Below are 20,812 nucleotides of genomic sequence, written 5' to 3' on the forward strand. Positions count from 1 at the left end.
AAAAATGAAATAATGGACGATGATCAAATGTAGAGTAGCAACAAAGATAAAAGTGATTCTTGGGAAATAGTAAAAATATTGAAAAACCTCCAGTGAAAATAGTGAAGCAAGAAGACAGAAATGAATTATCTAAGGAACGGGACATGACCACAGATACACCAGCGGGAAGGAAGATAATCAGAATCCTGTGAATAACCATATGACAGTAATTTGAAAACTTAAGTAAATGGAGAAATTTCTAATTTAAAAACTTAAGAAATGGAAAGTTTGAGTAATCCTATGGCCATTAAGTAAATGGAAATAATAGCCCTGGCTGGTTTGGCTTAGTGGATAGAGCGTCGGCTGTGGACTGAAGTGTCCGGGTTCGATTCCTGTCAAGGGCACATGCCTGGGTTGCAGGCTCGGTCCCCAGTAGGGGGCGTGCAGGAGGCAGCCAATCAATGATTCCCTCTCATCATCGATGTTTCTATATCTCTTCCTCTCTGAAATCAATAAAAATATATTTAAAAATAAATAAATGGAAACAATAGTTGAAACAAACTTTCTCATAAGGAATATGTCAGACTCAGAAGGTTTTATACTTAAGTTATGCCAAACTTTCAAGAAATGAACCAGTCTGATTCTATATGAACAATTTCAGAGAATGGAAAGAAAAAAGCTTATCTTCCCAATTCATTCTAGGACAGAGGCCTGTGTCAATAAAAGATAGGAAGTACAGAGAAAGGAAAAGTCCCAGACATTATCTGCATAGGAACCCCCAAACAGTCTACAGATTTATGAGAAATTAGGGTTTAGTATAATGGCTTGATATAATCTGAACAAAAATTAATCACATTTCTGTACATGAGCAACAAATGAAAATTATAAAATTTTACATGAAAGAAGGTCACAAAAAATGGATTTGTTGTGGTAATGGACTGAGAATAATCCTGTCTAGATATCGGCTCTCCTAATGTACGTTAGGTTATAATGAAAACCTCCACCTTGTTCTCTGGGAAACTGAAACCGATTGTAGAATTGATGTGAAAAACAGAGGGCTGAGGATGGGCAAGATGCATTAAAGAGAAAGGAGCTTGTGCAGACGTCAGATGTACCACGGCTGAAACTGAAAGCATTAGAAAGAAGCAGACTGGCAGACGAATCTTACACAGTTCCATTCATGTGAAATTCTAGAAAATGTGGAGCATTAGCAACAGGTAACACAGTACTTAATATGACCTCCAAACATTCAGCAAAACCTGATGTTTGTTCTAAGTAGTCCTAATCCTAACATCTATAAGCCATTATTCATGTCACCATTACATTGCCATAATGTAAGCCAATGTTTATTGAGCATTTACTTTGCACAGGCATGTTCTAAATGCTTTTTATCTAATTTATGTAATCTCTCTGTCCCAGGATTCAAGAGTGTCTCGCTACTTCATTTCATAGGTGAACAAAATCATTGGCCTTTGTTTTGTAATCAGCTCCTGGTGTCTTTTCTGTGTACTTAGTTTATAGCTGTTATAAAACTTTATCCCCAGTGTAGTTCATTAATGACAAAATTATGAGTTGTAAGTGTTAGTTAAACATGGGATGAGTTTATGGTGAAAAAGAAAGTAGAGATAATTTATGCCTAGAGCAGAGCCTGGCACAGAGGACATTGGATACATATTCATTTACTGGTTGAATAGTGACATTATTCTTCCTTCATGGCAACAGCTCTAAAGGCCAGAGACCAAGCAGTGACCCTGAGAGAGGTGGCGTGTCTGTGCAGCTACCAGTGATATGAGAGAGAGAGAGAGAGAGAGAGAGAGAGAGAGAGAGAGAGAGAGAGAGAAGAAAGGAGAAGGAGAAGGAGAAGGAGAAGGGGGAGGGGGAGGGGGAGGGGGAAGAGGGGGGAGGGGGGGAGGGGGGGGAGGAGGAGGAGGAGTTATTAGAAAGTGGAAAATGTGTATGGGTGTCTAGAAGTTCGTCCTTGGTGTCAGATGTCAGCTACATATCGCTTCTTGTCAAGGCCTCTTCTGATGGCCCAGCCCCAGACTTACCCATCAGTGTCCTCACAGGTCACAAACTCCTCACATGTAATACTCATCACATCCCATTATCTTGTTGGTTTTCTGGTCTATATCCCAAACAGAGTTCTATGCACGGGGGGACTGGGCAAGCAGTAGGTGCTCAGTGGATGAGTGCAGTTGTGACCAGAGCCCCTTTGCATGCACTGCCCCTCCCAGACCTTGCACATTCATGTCACTACACACTTTTCCTGGAGATTGAGAGGTGGAGGGAATTGAACTAAAGCAACAGAAGTTGAAAAATAAGCGACTGGCATGGCTCCTGATGCCCCACTGCTGATAAGAGCGCTCCTGGGAAACACACCTGGCCTTCCTTCCTTTTCTCTGTCCTCACTGTTTGACACAGCTCCCCACACCTCTGCTTCTGTGTGCATATTCTACCCAAAGAACAAAGTGGAGCAACCACAGGAGAGGCCCTGGTGGAAGGGAGCCTGGGAGGGGAGAGGGCACAGTGCAACCCTCAGGACACAGGACGTGGGTCCCCATCTAGCTCTTCCAGTTTTGGATCCTTCCATACTTGGCTTTCTTCTCTTCATCTTCTCTGTTAGGCTTGTGGCGACATTAACAATGAGCAGCATCATGGTAGGGTCCCACAGTACATGGTGTTCAGGTTGCCACGTCCCAGCTCTGCCCAGAGCCCTGTAGCACATGGACTCATTGAACCTTCGTAGCCACCCCAGGGGGTAGGTACTATCAGTATTCTTTTTTGTGCACATAAGGAAACTGAGGTACATATTGGTTAAGTGCTGTGTATAAAGGCACCTGGAAAAACTGGGATTTGAACCTGGGCAGTCTGGCTCTAGAACCGTGGCCTTAACTGCTCTGCTGTGATGACACAAGGTAAGCTTTCTCAGGAAAAAAGTCTCTTTTATTGATCCACTGTTGTTTTTGAAGTTGGACGACTGTCAGCATAGATGTTATTAATTTATGATGTTGTGAGCTCTAGGAAATGGATTGTGGTTTTTGACATCAGAAGGGAGAAGCAAAGGGGCAAGCATCAGTTTTTCTTAAATTTGAACATGTAGTTATACAAAGATAGGCATTTTCTCTGAGGAGCTAAAGGTGTCCTGATTATTTTTACTTTTATTTTCCAAATATCCCATTGCTTGTTGTATTGCAGGATACTGGTTTCTTTCAGAATGAATGAAAGAGCCACATATGTAAAGACACCAAAAGGAAAGTGGATATTTTGTTCAGTATTTAAGAACTTATACCTGTTCAAGGAGCTTATGGAGACTTTTGACACAGGAACCAAAAACGAGGGTCTTGGGAAGAGAAAGAACTGATGTCCCAGTGACTGACCTTTGGGATTTATTTTCAAGGTGCAGACCAGAGGCTGCGTGTGGGTGTCCTGTTCCATGCACAGGGTCGTCAGCATGAGCATCTGCCTTCCATGTACAGGGCCCCATTCACAGGCTAAACTGTGGTGTGTGCTGTGTGTCTTGTAGGAAGTGTCACTCCCAGAACTCAGGCTCTGGTGCATGAGGATGAGGTGGAAACCACCAGCAATCTGATTTCTTCAGCACCAAACCCACTATTTCAGAATAGTCCCAAAGCCTCTGTCATTAATTAGTGCCTACTGGGGCAGGTAGCTAGAGCCTTCTTGTATATTTTATATCATTCCCTTAGTGACTGATTTTGTTCCCATTTTACAGATGATCAAAGTGAGACTTAGATGGATTAAAATATTTCTCCCATGTCTTACAGTTAAGAGCCAGGATTCCGATTCTAAGCCTCCACTCTTCAGGAATATGTAGTTACCCCAGAACTATGGGAACATTTTATGTTTCTATGTCCCTTGTAGCTTCCTGACAGAAAGACAATCTCAGCTCACAGAACTAAATGGGTAGAAAAACTGCAAGTTTCTTGGAGGGAACAGTAGGTTTCAGAAAACAGTAAAATTCAGAAATTTTCAGCCACAATGCAGGGAGCCCCCATGTCTGTGTATAAATTCCATTCAGATTATTGGGGAACCCTGGAACTGTGTGTACCTCCAGGAGACCAACAGACAAAACAACTGTGGAGGCAGTTCCTGGGACCATTGGCACCATTGAACATGGACTTTGGATTAGATAATAGTGCTATATGTAGTACTATATTTGTTCAGTTTCTTGATTTTGAGAATTTACAAGAGAATGTCTTTGTCCTTAGGAAGTACATTAAAATATTTAGGTATAGGGGAGAATGGTATCTGTAATTTATTTCAAATGATTAGCAAAAACAACACATAGAAAGCGATGAGGTAAATGTAAACAATTGTGAATGTGGGTAAAACTTTAGGGAAGTTCTCTGTACTGTTCTTGCACATTTTTTTGTAAACTTTTAATTATATCCAAAAAGTTTAAAAGTGGAGTCTTATGAAACTGAAAGTGTTTGATGTATGAAGAATTCATGTACTCTCTCCTCGTCATAGATGAGCTCTTTAGTTTTAGGTCATGAATCCAAGTCATTCATTCATCAGTTTTTAATCTGAGAGTTTAAGAAAGAGTGATCAGAAACTCAGTTTTTGTCTCCAAGTACTTGGAGTCTGGTTGAGGAGAAAAGAGTGGTGCACACACAAGCTGAACAAAGCATAGCAGAACACGTTCATTGTGTTTGGTACCTGATGTGCTCCAAGGCGGGCTGGCGGATGGTTTCGGTAAAAGGCCAGATAACGGGTATTTTCAGCTTTCTGGGCCATTATGTCTCTGTCACATACAGTGGGGGAGCAGACAGTGTGTGTACGTACAGGAAGGGTGTGCTTTGTCTCAATAAAACATTATTTACACAAAGGGGAGGCAAGCTGCGTGTCCCACAGGTGGTGGTTGGCTGGCCCCTGCTCTATCTAGCATGTTTACAGGGTGGACTTTTCATAGGAACTGCAGGAATACAGCGTGGCCCCTGGTCAAGGGCCTGGGCCCCGGGGGTACTCACACCTGGGTTCAAATCCTGGCAATGCAACTCACCAGTTTGATAATCTGGGAGATCTGCTTACCTCCACTTGCTCCTCTGTGACATGGAAATACTGAGAGTCTCTCCTCTGTACGATCGTGTATGTTGTGACTGTGCTTGTGTCTCACCTCACTACTGCCTGCATGTCACTCTCCTTCTGCAGCCTTCTTCACAGCAGCCAGAATGATCCCATCAAAATGGAACCAGTTCATGTCATCCCTCAGGATCCCCCAGTGCTCCCTGTCTGATTTAGGATAGGAGCCCTGACCCTACCTATGCACCCCTCTCCTAGGGTCCTGTTTGTTCTGCCAGCACCACCCTCACTCTCAGTTTAGGACCTTTCAGTGGGTTTCCCTTTTTCCTGGACCTTCTCGTCCTGACAGAGTGGCTGGTTCGTTCTTACTGTTCAGATTTCACAGTGAGAGCGCTCTTCCCTGGCCTCACAGTGAAATAGCCACTCAGTCAGTTTGTTTTCCGTGTTTTATTTCTCTGACCACTTGTCAATGGTCTGTTTCACCCAATGGAAAGTAAGCTAGCATGGCCCTGGCAGAGTGGCTCAGTTGGTTGGAGTGTCGTCCCCTACAACAAATGATTGTGGGTTCGATCCTGGTCAGGACACGTATGGAAGGCAACCGATCGGTGTTTCTCTCTCTCATCAATGTTTCTCTGACTCTGCCTCTGTCTCTCCCCCTTTCTCCCTCTCTAAAATCAATAAAAAACATATACTGGGTGAGGATTTAAAACAAACAAACAAAAAGAACATAAGCTGCATGATTCATAGCACCTCATCTACCTGATTCTCCTCCACTCCTGCCCTGAGGACATGACCTTATAAAGCACGCAGCCAGTAAATATTTGTGGAGTTAATATAGTGAGTTAAAACCCCTGACACAGTTCTGAGTTCTTGGTACGTGTTAGCTAAATCATTACTGACTGCCAGTAGGGTGTACATACCTTCCTTAACAGTGAAATAAATTACAAGGCTTGAAAATGTGAATAAATATCTGAAGGTCAAGTCCACTCACCCTAAGAAAATAAAAATCACACATAAATTTGCAGCCAGCACTTGTTTATTTATACAGAATCTAGGGTAATAAAATGAATAATTAAAAGTCTACAAATGAATTTGCATGTCTTCTTACTGGAGCTTTTAAGCTGGCAGGTTCACATTTTCCCTTTCTTCCCCACCCATTCAGAAACTACTCCACAGGACCAGAGAGAGAGGAGAAAAAGCATGGGCTTTCAGGACATCTCTGAACAATGGAGTAATTGAGCTCTCTTTTTGTTTTAGACGTCCACACAGAAGCTGTTCAGGCAGCGCTTGCGAAACACAAAGAAAGGAAGATGGCAGTGCCTATGCCTTCCAAACGCAGGTCCTTGGTTGTGCAGACCTCGATGGATGCCTACACACCTCCAGGTGAGCGGCAGGCCCACACTCGGCTTAGAATGGCGAGCATGCCTTAGAATTAATTCATTGCCAGCCTTGCAATCACAGTCTTTCTAGTTTTCAAAATAATGGTGCTCTAATTCAGATTTTGTGACCCACAGGTCCAGAAACAGCATATATGTTCTAAATTAAATTTGGAGGGAAAGTTACCATCATTTTGTGTGTATCTATATAAATATGTATTTTAAACTTTTCATCAAGACTTACAAGTATGAAAAACTTAGTCTTATAAAATTTTATTTAATACTTGATATATTAAAAGTGTCCATAGTTCTAACTGAACATGCACTTTTCTTGTTTAGACTGGTATGTACATATTCTCAAGTCTTTAAAACATAAGTATGTTGTAATTTTGTATTAAGAAACCAAATGAATTGAAAAATTTAGGCTCTTGAACTTTTCTTGGGGGTCATCAAACTTTTCCTTAAACTGCAGACAGTATTTTGGTCTTTGTGGGCCCTAGTGAATGGGTATGGTTGTGTGCCAATAAAACTTTATTTATAAAAATGGGAAGAGGGCCAGTTTGGTCCATAGTCCGCTGATCCCTGATCTAAATGGTTGAAGGTTATATCCCATTTACATTTATGATTTTAATACTGTTTTTATTTAGTCTTGAATTTTATGTAACTACTTAAGTTCTCTGTTTCACTCTACTCAAATAATTATAGTCTATAGCTCAGGAGCTACAAAACCAAAGTGAGGCACAGTTAAATCATCCAGGTTATCTATTACAAGCATGAAGAATTGAGCCTAATCTACTTGATGTTTGTTTGTTTTTCTGTGATTTTGGTTCTAGCATTATTCATGTCATTGCCGCCAAACCTAAGTTTCTTTTCTACACACCTAAGTTACCTTGCACACTACTTCGTATAGTTTTGAATACCACTATCTTTGTTCACAAGAGAAACTTAAAGTGCAATAAGAATAGCTGAACATATACAACACTTTTGGGGGTCTTTGAGGTTTAACCCTGAATGTTTGCAAGCAGTGAGGGTAATGAAGCTCCCACTTCAACTCAGAGATGTGATCAAGTATCTTCAGTAATTCTCCAAACAGCTCTAAAGTATTCAACTTTCCTTGCAGTTAAAGGTGAAAGTCTTGAGCTTTATAAGACAAAACATATAAATAGTGTATTCCTTAGTTATTGTTTTAAAAATAGTCCAACAAATGTTCTTCATCTCAACAATACAGTATCCTTAACAAAAATATTTTGGCCAATTTACTTACTTTCCTTTGTTTATGCTGAGCCTCAATGTAATTTGGGACTATTTAAAAATCAGCATAATTAACATGTTCAATTCTGTTTATTTAGTTCATTATAATTTGCCAAAAATTTATAATGGAGTGGAAATTTTTAGTTTTATATGTTATTTGTGCAACAAACAGAATGGGTTTACCAACAAACCAACTTAAAATACATTTTTTCCAGCTTAAAATATTTTTTACCAAATGTTTGGAACTAGGCAGTATTCTGGAAAATGGACATATTTCTGAACTACTTTTTATGAGAAATACTGAGTTTAAAATGCAAGAAGTTATGTGATTATTCATGTATGTGCTTTTCTTCGTGTTAAATCCATCTTCAGAAATGTTAGTGTCATACATGATGAAAGCCAGAACTTTCAGAAAACAAATCTTGTAGAAATGCCTTTGCAAAATATAAAGAACATTATCAGTCACGTTGTTTTGGGTGTAACATTTGCATTTAATTATTTGACTAGGATTTTCATGTACACCGTATAATACATTTTGTAAACTGTCATTCAGGAGTTCCAGTGATAATGTCACATGAAATAATTGTGTACAGTCATAAATGCCTATTTATAACCATACTTGCTTGAACAGAATCTTGGCTCATTTTCTCTCTTTTTGGTTGCTGGTAACTGGTTAGAACTCATTTCATGACAACTACTCTGCAAGGAATATTCCTGAAGTTTATGTTCTCTGCATGAAATTAGTGGTTGCTGACCAATGTCATAGTGTCTGGAAAAGATCTTATTAGGATCATTACACTTTGTGGATCTCAAGCAGCACAGGACTGAACTGAGAGCAGAGAAACCCATGAGGTGAGCCCCACGAGTCCCAGTTCTCTGCCTGGGGAAAATTTTTAGACTGTGGCACAGAGATTGGAGTCTGAGCAATCTCTATGGCCATCCTGCTAAGTTGAGGAGGGCTGAGATCCAAGTTCATAGGATATCAAGGGGCTGAAGCTTTCCACAGATCCACGCTAGCAAAAAAATGGCTCCATGTCTGTTCAAGGTCAAGAGAATCAACCAGTAATCAAAGTAAATGCTAAAGTAAAAGTCAAGGTTTCAGAGTAAGATAGAATTCAGAGTCTCCTCAACATACCACCCACAGTGTCTACTATTTGATAAATAATCACTAGGTATGCAAAGAAATAGGAGGTGTAAGCTGTGGCCATGGAAAAAGGAATCAATAGAAAACCAACACGAGATGGCTCTAGTTTGCTCTCTGTAGCCACTGATCCACTGTCAAGAACACAGAGTATTGCTGGTCTCAATTGTATTTGCTATGAGCATGAAATACAGATTTTGAAGAGTTTATATTGAAAATATGATGAATATATTTCATTAACTTTTATATTTATTACATGTTGAAACAGTATTTTGTATCTTTTATGTTAAATATATTATTCAAGTTAGTTGTACCTGTTCATGTATTTTAAAATGAGGCTGCTAGAAGGTTTAAAATTATGTCTGAGGCTCCCATTACATTTCTGTTGGAAAGCACTTGGGTATGTGTTTGATATAGAGGAAGATGGGGTTTTCAAATATGTTGTAAAAGATTTATTCAGGGAGTCAAGTGAAAATATGTCAAAGAAGTAAAGAAAAATAGTATCTTATTACTTAAGTTGAGCAGAGAAAGGGAAATATTTTTAAAATTAATGGAAACTCTAAAACTGAAAAGTATAGTACTGAAATGGAATTGCACTGGAATAGTTTAACATCAGATGGATAAAAAGCTAGTCTTTGAACTTTGAGATCAAGAGAAGTGAACCAAACTTATGAACAGAAAAACAGAAGATTAAAGTAAAGTTAACAGAACCTCAAGTATCTGTGGAACAGTGTCAACATACTTGTAATTGGAATCCAAGAAGGAAGAGAGTGTGAGTAAAGGGCAGGAAAACTGAAGAAATGAGGGTCAAAAAACTTCTTAGATTGATGTAATTACCACATACAGATTCAGAAATTCAATGAACCCCAAGCAAGAATTAAAAAGAATTAAATCTAAAATTCATAGAAGTCAGAGTGCTGTGAAATCCAAAGATTAAGAGGAAATCTTAAAAGTCATCAGAGGAAAACATATAATTATAGACTGGAGAACAATTATGAATAATTGCTCATATCTTCATATGAGATATATGATTATGAGTTATCTATATATATAAAAGCCTAAGCGACCGAACGACTGGTCGACCTGTTGCTATGATGTGCACTGGCCACCAAGGGGCAGACACTCAATGCAGGAGCTGCCCCCTGATGGTCAGTGTGCTCCCACAGCGGGAGTGCTGCTCAGGCGACCCACCCTTCCCAGTGGCCCACCAGCCTGGCGGCAGCTACTCACTCCCTCAGTAGTCCTGCAGGTCCACTCTCCGGAGAACAGGCCAGGCACTGATGGACCGGCACTGCCAGCACAATCCTGACAGCGCCACCGGCCTCCTGGAAGTCGGCCTTGGGCACCGCAGCCGCTTCCCCTCCCTAGATGCTCTGCAAGGAAGAAATGATATAAAAGCGGCCACCAGATGGCTCCTGACAACCAGCGTGAACGTCAGCGGGACTGATCTGGATCCCACCACCTGCTGGGAGGGCCGATTGCATCTCAGCCCCCCAACCCCCTCGGGATGGGTGCCAGATGCAGGGTTCATGGCTGGCGAGTGCCACTACGGCAGCGCAAGCCTCTCCTCATCGGGACTAACTGGGTGCGAGCCCACGGCAGGCGCAGTGGGGCTGGGATGAGTGGGAGCAGCAGGCAGGAGTGGCATGTGGTGTTGGGCTGCTGGTTTTGGTCCAGTCCGCACAGGCCACGCTGAGGGACTCCACCCGTGCACGAATTCATGCACCAGGTCTCTAGTATGAGATAATATAAGATTATGAAGACACAAGAAGCCATAAAACAATGGAAAGACACCTTTAATGTCCTAAAAGGAAGGGGAAAAACTGTCAACTCATATCCAGTGAAAATATCCTTTGTAAGCTAGGATGTTAAAGGAAATAAAGCCATAATGAGACCTTGAAAACTGAGAGAACACGGTGCCAGCAGAACTGCTCTGCAAACATGCCAGCAATGGCATATGAGCTGATGGGGAAGGATATGAGATGAAAACTTACATCTACAAAGCAGAAAGAACACTGGAAACAATGAATAGTTGAACAAACATGAAATACTATCTTTCCCCCTTATAATTTTCTTAAAAACAATAGTTACACAAAAGACAAGGACAGGTAAATCTAATTACACTGTTGTATGGTTAAAAAAAAACTTCCCTAACTTGGTGAAGGAATTGGATATACAAGTCTAGGAAGTGCAGAGAGTACCAAATAAGATGAACCCAAAGAAGCACACACCAAGACACATTATAATTAAAATGCAAAAGGTTAAGGATGAAGAGGAATCTTAAAAGCAGCAAGAAAAAAGCAGTTAGTTATCTACAAGGGAACTGCCATAAAACTTCACCTGATTTCTCAACAGAAACTTTGCAGGCCAGAAGGAATTGGCATGAAATGTTCAAAGTGATAAAAAGCAAGAACCTACAATCAAGATTACCCAGCAAAAGTATTATTTGGAATTGAAGAACAGGTAAAGTGCTTTCCAGACAAAAACAAGCTGAAAGAGTTCATCACCATCAAACTAGTATTACATGAAATGTTAAAGGGTATTCTTTAAGAAGAAGAAGGAAAAAAGATAAGAATATGAACATTAAAATGGCAATAAATATATATCTATCAACAGCTGAATCTAAACAACAAAATAAATGAACAAGTAGAGCTGAGACTCATAGATAAAGAGAACATTTTGACCAGGTGGGAGGGAGGTTGGGGGATGGGTGAAAAAGGTGAAAGGGCTAAGAAGTACAGATTAGTTGTTACAGGGTAGTCATGAGGATATAAAGTTCTGCATAGGGAATATAGTCAACTTCATTCTAATAACTATGGGGTCAGATGGGTACGAGATTTATCGGGATGATCATTTAGTAAGTTATGTACCGTATTTTCCAGTGTATAAGACGACTGGGCGTATAAGATTTTCCTGGGTTAAAAAGTTGTTTTATACGCCGGAAAATACAGTAGTCCAATATATCTAATCCATTATATCTAATCCCACCAATATAGTCCAATATACCGTATTTTCCAGCGTATGAAACGATTTTTTAACCCAGGAAAATCTTATATGCCCAGTCGTCTTATACGCCGGAAAGTACGGTAATGTCCAATTCCAGTAACACCTGGAATTAAGTTAATATGTCAACTGTAATTGAAAAATTAAAATGATTTAAAAATGAATGTAAAAATGTTTAGTTTGATCATAAAGTATAATGTGATGATTTATTGTTCTCACCAAAGGGGGCAAGGTTTTGAGCATATAGGTTGTTGGAAAAGGTAGGAGGCATACTTTGTGAGGTGTGTTCTTCCTCCTCCACCATTTTCTTCACTGATATCTCACCCTTTGGGGAGGTGCATGGTTGTCTTGCACTCAGACTGAATTTAAAAGTAAATTATAGCTTAGAGAACCACCTTGGGACTAGAAGGCTACATACATCTCACTTGGAATCCATGAAGGTTCAACATCTTGGAGAAAATGCTGCCCTCGGCCACCTCACTTGATGCGTGTATGCAAATATGTTTGGCTTCATCCAAGAAGTGGTATAAGTTCAAGAGTGTTCAAAGCAAAAGTCCTTAAACTGTTCATGTGTGCGGTAGGTCTGTTGGTGTTTGGTTGGGATGTGTTTCTTTAATTCTCTGCATATTAACTCACCTGTCACACAGATACCTCCTCTGGTTCAGAAGATGAGGGCTCCGTGCAGGGTGACTCCCAGGGGACGCCCACCTCCAGCCAGGGCAGCATCAACATGGAGCACTGGATCAGCCAGGCCATCCATGGCTCCACCACCTCCACAACCTCTTCCTCATCCACCCAAAGTGGGGGCAGCGGTGCCGCCCACAGGCTAGCCGATGTCATGGCCCAGACGCACATAGGTGAGTGCCTGTCACTGTGTGATTCTCGTTGTTGTGTGTAAGTGGCCCAGAGTAGAAGTTTGTCTATCTGGGCATCACGGCATTAGAATCCCCACCCTGGGGTTCCACAGGGTCTCACTCTGGCTCTTGGCCTGCTTTGTGCTCTGGTTTTACTGTTTTGTGAAACCATTGGTTTTATTACCATATTTTTTCATGTATAAGACGCTATTTTTTTCTAAAATAGTTAGACTGAAAATCGAGCAGCATCTTATACACAGAAGTCAGCCGAGGAGGGAGCCGTGCAGGTGTGTAGCTGCCCATACCTTGTCAGCCAGGCTTCCTCCAGTCATGAACCTTGTTGTTACTGATATCAGCTGATGCCATAATTGGAGGTGGAGGTGGCGAGTGCGCAGATGCAACAGAGACCTGAGCGTTCTGAGCCCATAAACATGTCAAAAAATAAAAAGATAAATACTGGTAAGCTATTGTCTTTCTCTGCAGAATTCAAACTGAATGTAATCAGCTATGCAAAAGAGCATAGAAATAGAGCTGCAGAAAGACAATTTGGACCTCCTCCCCCTGAGTGTATGATCAGACAGTGGATAAAACAGGAAGAACAACTCCTTAAGATGCCAAAAAAGAAGAAGGCCTTAAGAGGAAAACCAGCAAAATGTTTAAATTATTGATTTCTTAATTTTGCGTTGAAAAAAGTATGTGTTGGGGGGTGTCTTATACATGGAAAAATACGGTATTTCTCACCATCTCAGATGTCTCCTACAGCTAGAATTCAAGAGCTTGCTGCTCATAAAGGAGTGCACTCGTTCATTAGGGAAAACTTGCAGCCATATCTGTTTACATGTTTTCTTCTCATTTATGCTAAAATATGCTTCTAAATGAAAATTTTAATAGATAGTGCTAATAAACAGGGAATTTTAAAGTGTGTTTGTCATGACTTTGGAAACCACTTAAGGAATCCTAGGGCTTTAATCACTACGGTTTTCTGCTGTATGTATTTAGATTTCTCTGGTGGTTCATGTCACTTTTTGTTGTTGTTGTTAATCATCACTCAAGGATACTTTTTCTATTGATTTTTAGAGAAAGTAGAAGGGAGAGAGGGATGGAGGGAGGAGGAGGAGGAGGAGAGAGAGAGAAACATCGATGTGAGAGAAACACATTGATCAGTTGCCTCCCACGTGTGCTTCTCAGAGGCCAGGGACGAACCCAAAACCAAGGTATGTGCCCCTGATTGGGAATTGAACCTGCGACCCTTCAGTGTGTGGCCGACACTCTATCCATTGAGCCACCATAGGCCAGGGCCATGTCATTTTGCATGTAGGTTCTATGGTGAGTAAGATCCTCTATATTGGAAAAAGCACAGAGTTAGGAAGCATTGCCTGAGATGTTTGGAAATAATGTGGAAAAGGAGATTAAATAAGAATTATTAGAGGAAAAGAGGGATTGTCTGAGCAGTGTGGCTTTCAATTGTGGGTGAGTGAGGTACACGTTTTCTGGCCCCCCCTCCCCCCCATGTGTGCATGTCACGCATTTGCCAGGGAAATGAGTCCTTGTCTAATGTAGAAGGGACAAGTATGATGCCCAGATCTGTTCTGATCCATTTTCAGCTGTGGATTATGATTTTTAAACCTTTCAGTGGTATCAGAAATGAGACCATGTGTCTACAGGCAGGACACAGGCAGCCGCCAGGAGAGTGGGTCTGGCCTGGCCTCTCAGGTGAACGGGCTGGCATCTTCAGAAGTCACTTCTCCCTGGCTTAGTTTTGTAGTGGGGTGGGGGGAAAGAGTAATGCTTTCTTTGTACCTCTCAGAACTGTTGTGAATAAAAAGGAGAAAATAGAAAAGTTCTTCCAAATATTTTAAAGTAACACTCAAATGCAAAGTGGTGTTATTCATTTTCAGTGTCGGATATTTGCAGTAACATGGCCACTGGTTAATGTACACTATGAATCTCTATTTGAAGTCAATTAAACATTAAACAGAAATGTGCGACCATTACATACTTTTAGATAATAAAATGGCTTCCTATGTGTTTTGGAACCTGAGAGGTGGCCGAGGTCCTGCCTTGGAGCTTTATTGGCACCTGCACAGGATCAGACGTGGAATTCCCGCACCTCTGCCCCTCACTGCAATCCTGCAGATGTGTGTGCTCTGACCCAGTTCCCCTCCAGTGAGATGTCAGAATCTTACCAAGAGAAACACGTACTTTTGAAAAATTAATCACTGTGTTTCATTTCCCTTTGTGAATCTGCGTGTGAAGTGCTGGAGGAAATGATAGTGTGGAGAATTAAATTTACCCAGATTATAAAAGGGTGCATGATTCGTCTACATAAGTTCAATGTAACCTAAATATAGCTTGTGAGTGTATGACATTTAAGTAATTTTTATATTGGCACAAAGATAAGTTCCTAGAATATCTGGGACTTCTCTGAAAATATGAAAAACATTTTAGAAAGAAAGCAGTAGCAAAATAATAAAATGAAAATTTTTTATTCCTGTGGCAAAACAAAAGAAGGTAAAAGTCAGAGAATTGGCAGCATCAAAAGCCTACAAATAGGAAAATATTGTGGGTGTGTGTTTTACCACCACCTTGTACTTCTAACCCCATATGGTGAGGGGCTGGGACAATGTCTGCAGACACCTTTTTGCCCCCAGTAGGAGGCAAACAAGAAGTTAGGAAGCATCTGTCTCCGTATCTTTCTCCTTTTTTATTTTTTTTTCTGGGGCAGAAGGCTCCCTCTTTCCAAAGTTTACCCTTTCACCTTCATTCTGGATTCCAGCTCTTCCCAAACCTGCTAGCTCAGTGCTGTGCTCTTCTGCATCTCCGCTCACCCATGGGTGAGCCCTAGCTTTGGATGTTAGTGATCAGTCATCTCCTCCTTTCCAGCCTCCTTCTGGCCGCTCCTCTTCCCACCTTGTCTCTACATTTCATCCTCTCCCAGTTTTCAAGGCTCCCTGCTCCTCCCTAACTCACACACCTGCATTTTCCACTGTGAAGTCCTTCATTAGTCCACATCCCAAAGTGCCTCCCAACACTGCCCATCGGCCCCACCCTGTACCCAGGAGCAGGCTCAGGACCTCAGCTGTGCTTGGCTCCTCTCTCCCCCATACCATTTCTGTCCACATCCTGGGCGCTTGGCTGCTCATGGCCTTGCAAGCCTTACTTCTCCCCCACCCCCATTCCCAGGCTCCTAGGTCCAGGTGCCTGCCCTCCTGTCTGGACCACTGCAGCCCCTTCCGCCTCATTTCCCTCCTTTTGCACTGTCCTGTGTCTTGCAGCCCTGTTGATGGTGTTAAAGCACAGTTCTGATCCTGTCTCTTTTTCCAAAAAGTTGCTTTAGGGATTTTCATCTCTCAAAATTGATTTTGTTTATATGGATTTTATACTTAAAAATCCAAGTAATGACTTTTGGACCCACAAGTATCCTAACCCTTCACCCACTGTGTGCCCCATTTTGCAGGAATGTCTCACTGACCTACCTGCTCACACCTTGGTATATATGGGAAGACCCACCTGTTTAGCTCTGCTTTTCCACTGTTTAAATGCATTTAACTCAGAAAGTGGTAACACAGCCATTTACACTTTTCTGCATGTGAGTTTCAAAGATTCTTTCTTGAGAGGTCAGGGTCCCCCCACAAGGGGAGAAACCACAGAGAAGAAGCCTTCGGGTCTGGGACCAGGGCCTGACCGTCGCTGCAGGATGTAAGGTGCTTTGTTGGTTACTTAGCTCCCTCTGCCACAGTGAGGAGTAGCGTTCTCATTTTGCATTCATTGGTTGATTCATTGGAAGACTGAGGCTTGGACAATTGACAGGATGCCCAGCAGCCAGCTGAGGAGTCAGACTCAAATCTGCCAGGTGGCAGAGACAGGGTGACACTCTGAAGTCTCACTCTCTCCTCAGCTTCTTGTTCCATTGCTTGTTACAAATGGAAGCGGAGTTCTTCTCAGATAAAATGCAATGAAACTTTGCATAAACAATAAAGATTTCAGTGTCCCTGTCACAACCCCGCTGTGGGTTTTGTGACAGTTGGAGCATTTTGTCATGAATTTGAATTTTTGAACAAAAGTCAGGAAGCTATTGTCTGAAATTGAAAGTTTCTATTCTGACATTAGAACATATATCCTACAATTCTAAAATGTGTCTCAGTTGCATTCACTTCTCTATGAGTTTTTCATGGCATAAATGTGGGAGGCAGGCAGTTTCAGGTGTGAGAACCTCTGTAATCCTGAGCTCAACTCTGACTCTTTGGACACTGCTGAAAGGGAAGTTTCAACACAGAACGTCTTAAGTCCTTCTCATTTATTGATTTGAGAGAGAGAGAAAGAGAGAGAGAGAGAGAGAGAGAGAGAGAGAGAGATTGATTGATTTGTTGTTCCACTTATTTAAGCATTCATTGGTTGATTCTCGTATGTGCCCTGACCGGAGATGGAACCCGCAACCTTGGTATGTCAGGCAAACCTCTAACTACCTGAGCTGCTGGCCCAGGGCCTCTGAGTCCTTTCCTAACCATCTGCAGATTTAGTCTGTGGGTGATTTGCCTGAATATTTGAGAAGCAGCTGTGAATCTCCATTATGAGTATCACAATCACATGCTCACACATACACTCAAACTCATACACACTCACATGCTCACCCACACCCTCATGTGTTCACACTCACAAACATCATGCACACATTCACACACATGCTCACACACGTAGGAAAAGTGAATCAAGGTAAACAGTATATTGTTCTGTCCTGAAGTGGTAATCCTATATAATAAAAGGCTAATATGCAAATCAACCGAACTGCGGAACGACCGGTCACTATGATGCACACTGACCACCAGGGAGCACATGCTCAACGCAGGAGCTGCCCCCTGATGGTTAGTGCACTCCCACAGGGAGAGCACTGCTCAGTCAGAAGCCAGGTTCACAGCTGGTGAGCGCAGCAGCAGTGGCGAGAGCTTTTCCCACTTCCACAGCCACACTAAGGATGCCTGACAGACGGCCCCTGAGGGCTCCCAGACTGTGAGAGGGTGCAGGCCGGGCTGAGGGACCACCCCCCAAGTGCACAAATTTCATTCACCGGGCCTCTAGTTAAAGGAATAAGATAAATCCGCGCATGCTCTAATGTCATGTGCCACTTTTGGTCAAGACCCTAGTTAGAGCTTCCCTGTGAGGTGCCTTCCATGAGACCCAGTGAAAGTGGACGTTACTGGTGAAACGGAGGAGGAAGGCTTCTCTTCCGATTGGTTGCAGATGGGAGATGGGTCAGAGCAGTGAGCGGTCCAGCCGGGTCCCCAGCAGCAGGGCTGATGCTCGACTCCCAAAGGGCTGGCTCTTCCCCTCATCCTCTCTGTGTGCTCCTTTTATCATGTGTTGTATTTTGTCAGAATCATGGCTGGTGGCTAAACTTTGTTCACCTTCACATTTTCATCCCGGGAGCTGGTTTTCCACCACCATGTGGAGGGCGTGGTCACATCATCTTAGGAAGCTGGGGCAGCTGGGCAGGCCAGGTGGTCTGAGGGCCTGGGTCACAGGTACTTCTCAGTGACAGCAGTGGTCGAGTTGAGGAAACGTGGGATAGGGCATTCTTAGTGTACAGAAACTTGGGTTCCTTTGAACATGTTACTCACCATGCATCGCCAATTAGTGAACCATGAGCGTGTTGCTTTTTACATATGAAAACCAGATTTTCTAATTTTCTTCTCTTTATTTGAGGGCTGAAGTTATTTGGGGACATAAAAATAATTAACATGCCTTAAAAGTGGGGTTTATCACCATGACCCTGCAGATTCCAGTTCGTACAGTTAGAATTAAAGAACAATTCTTTCCAGCGGGTATTAGAACTAGAGGCATTTTATCAAGTTGTCAAGTGCTCTTTAATTCATTCTTTGAACTCTTCCTGCAGCATTTGCTGAGCAGACAGTGTGGGCTGAGTGTAGGTAACGTCAGCCCCTGAGTAGTACACAGGGGGAACCCGACTGAGCCAGTGTCATTAGGAGAAGTGAAGGAAGCAGCGATTTCCAACGTCGGGTTCAATAGGGAGACCAGCCAGGACCCTGAAATGGTCATGGCCAAAAACAGCTGTGCAATGGGGTAGATTGCTGGCAAGAGTAACAGACTAAAACCCTGTGTGGGGTGGGGGTGGGTGTCAAGGACTGAGGTGGCAACCCTGGTATAGATGGCGCCAGAGCAGCGTGCAGATCCTGCCATGAAAGATGGTGGAATTGCACTTCCCTCCTGCCTCCTCGTTGTGCCCAGCCCGAACTCCTGATTCACGGGGAACCTATGTCAGCCTCTGACAACAAACACCACACAAGGGCAGATGAAGCCGAACCCACCCTGTGGCAGGCAGATGAGAAGGTGTCACGGATAGCTCTCTGGGCACTCACAGTGGAGGTGACACTTGACAGGTGGCAGGAAGGATGGCTGCCGTTCTCTTGATTTAAAGTACTGCGAAACTGATCACAGGAACAGTGGGCCCTCTTGCTCAAAAGATACAACCCCGCTCTAATGAGGGTTCTTAATCTACATAGCACTTCTGACTCTACATGGACTCCAGTGGCCTCATGCCTGGAGCTGGCGAGCATCTTAGACCTTCAAATCTGCAGCATCCACCCAGCTCCACTTTTGCTTACCCACCGACAAGTGTTTCCTGAGCATTTGTTATGTACAGGGCTTTTCTAATACTCCCCCAAGTATTAGGTAGCCTCGATAAAAACTCGCATCCTGATCTTTATCAAAATAAAGCGGGGTGCAGTGTGTCACTGCAGCATCAGCATGTCCTCTGGCTCCCCACAGGAGCAGCTGCTGGGCTGGTGATCCCAGGGTGACAGCACCTCCTAGGAATGGGGAAGGGAGCAGGAGGGGAGGTGACAACTAAGTAAGTTTGGAAAACACTTTGAAATCACCCGGCTGTCACTGTTCCAGCTTTATAATCGCCAGATGTATTGGAATCATTATTTTTCCCAACTTCAAAGTGGAACACGACAGTATTCCTGCCGCCCAGCACAAAGACGGATTGGCAGTTCGTCATCAGTGATGAGGCTACAGTGTCACTTAAGCACCAGTGAGTCTGGATAAAATCGAAATGCAGTGAATGCATATTATAGCTACTTCCGTTTTAGGTGCTAATTTGAAAGTCTGTTCAGCATACATCAGCATCTATTGTATTTTCATCTGAAATATGAGGCCCCAATGAGTGTACTACTTGGCTGTGGAGAGTTAGAGCATTTTGCAACACGAAATAAGTCTATTTGGCAAAAGCGCTGGTAGGGGTGATGAGAGGATGAACAGTCTCTGAATCATTGAAGAGGCAATTTGAATGATCTTCTTTTCTCCCTCCTACTTCCCCTCAGTGATCCACCTACTTGTTAAAATTATTTGTAACCCCAAAGCAGTACGCGAGGCCTCCTTGAGGTCATGTACAAAAGTTAGCAGAGCAGCAAAACTTTGAGTCCCTGACACGCATGTTCCCAGCAGAGGGCGATGTTCTGCCTTCTTGTTCCAGCCCTCAGACTGTGAGCAGTGCCCTTTACAGGGGCTGTTTGGTGCCCTGTGTTTCTTCTTTTGCTTTTTGTTGGTTATGTCACTGTTTATGCAGCCCTCACCCCCACTTGTAGTGCTGAAGAGGGAGTATCTGAAGGAGGAGGCTTTCCAATGCTGGCTCCCCTTTTTACATACAGCACAACAAAATAGCTTGCATTGCATGGAACCTAATAAGGATTAATGACTCAAAATTAATAGCCGTATACCCATTATTAGGACTCAGGCTATAGAAAATGTCATTGGTAGTCTCATTTGACGTGTTTTCCTGAATGACTTATATAATAAATATTGGGGGAACATTTTGAAAAGTATATGATGGTCTAACCACTATGCTCTGCACCTGAAACTAGTACAAAATAGTATTGAATGTAAATCACAATTTAAAAATTAAATAAATAAATACAAGAACTGTGCTTTCCCCACTGAACCATTTAAGTGCTTGATGACACCATCGATGAATGCTTTGGGGAAGGCCTGCTGCACAGCTCACTGCGTAACCATCACCAATGCACGTGAGATTGTAAACACATGATTTTTTTTAAAAAAAATCCTCATCTAGGATATGTTTTCATTGATTTTTGAGAGAGAGAGAGAGAGAGAGAGAGAGAGAGAGAGAGAGAGAGAGAGAGAAACATCAA

At 42.5% G+C, this 20,812-nt stretch overlaps 1 protein-coding gene across 2 annotated transcripts in view; it reads left to right on the plus strand.

The window, feature by feature from the left end:
• DIP2C (disco interacting protein 2 homolog C) overlaps positions 1 to 20,812 on the plus strand; it is a 385,891-nt gene that overhangs the window by 231,181 nt on the left and 133,898 nt on the right. For both annotated transcript variants that reach the window (XM_054726559.1, XM_054726564.1), the window contains 2 exons: positions 6,277 to 6,402; positions 12,438 to 12,647. In XM_054726559.1, the coding sequence (XP_054582534.1) occupies positions 6,277 to 6,402; positions 12,438 to 12,647 (336 nt within the window). The remainder of the gene's footprint in view (positions 1 to 6,276; positions 6,403 to 12,437; positions 12,648 to 20,812) is intronic.

The sequence above is a fragment of the Eptesicus fuscus genome, chromosome 2 (assembly GCF_027574615.1).
Source record: "Eptesicus fuscus isolate TK198812 chromosome 2, DD_ASM_mEF_20220401, whole genome shotgun sequence".
NCBI classification, from domain to species: Eukaryota; Metazoa; Chordata; class Mammalia; order Chiroptera; family Vespertilionidae; genus Eptesicus; species Eptesicus fuscus.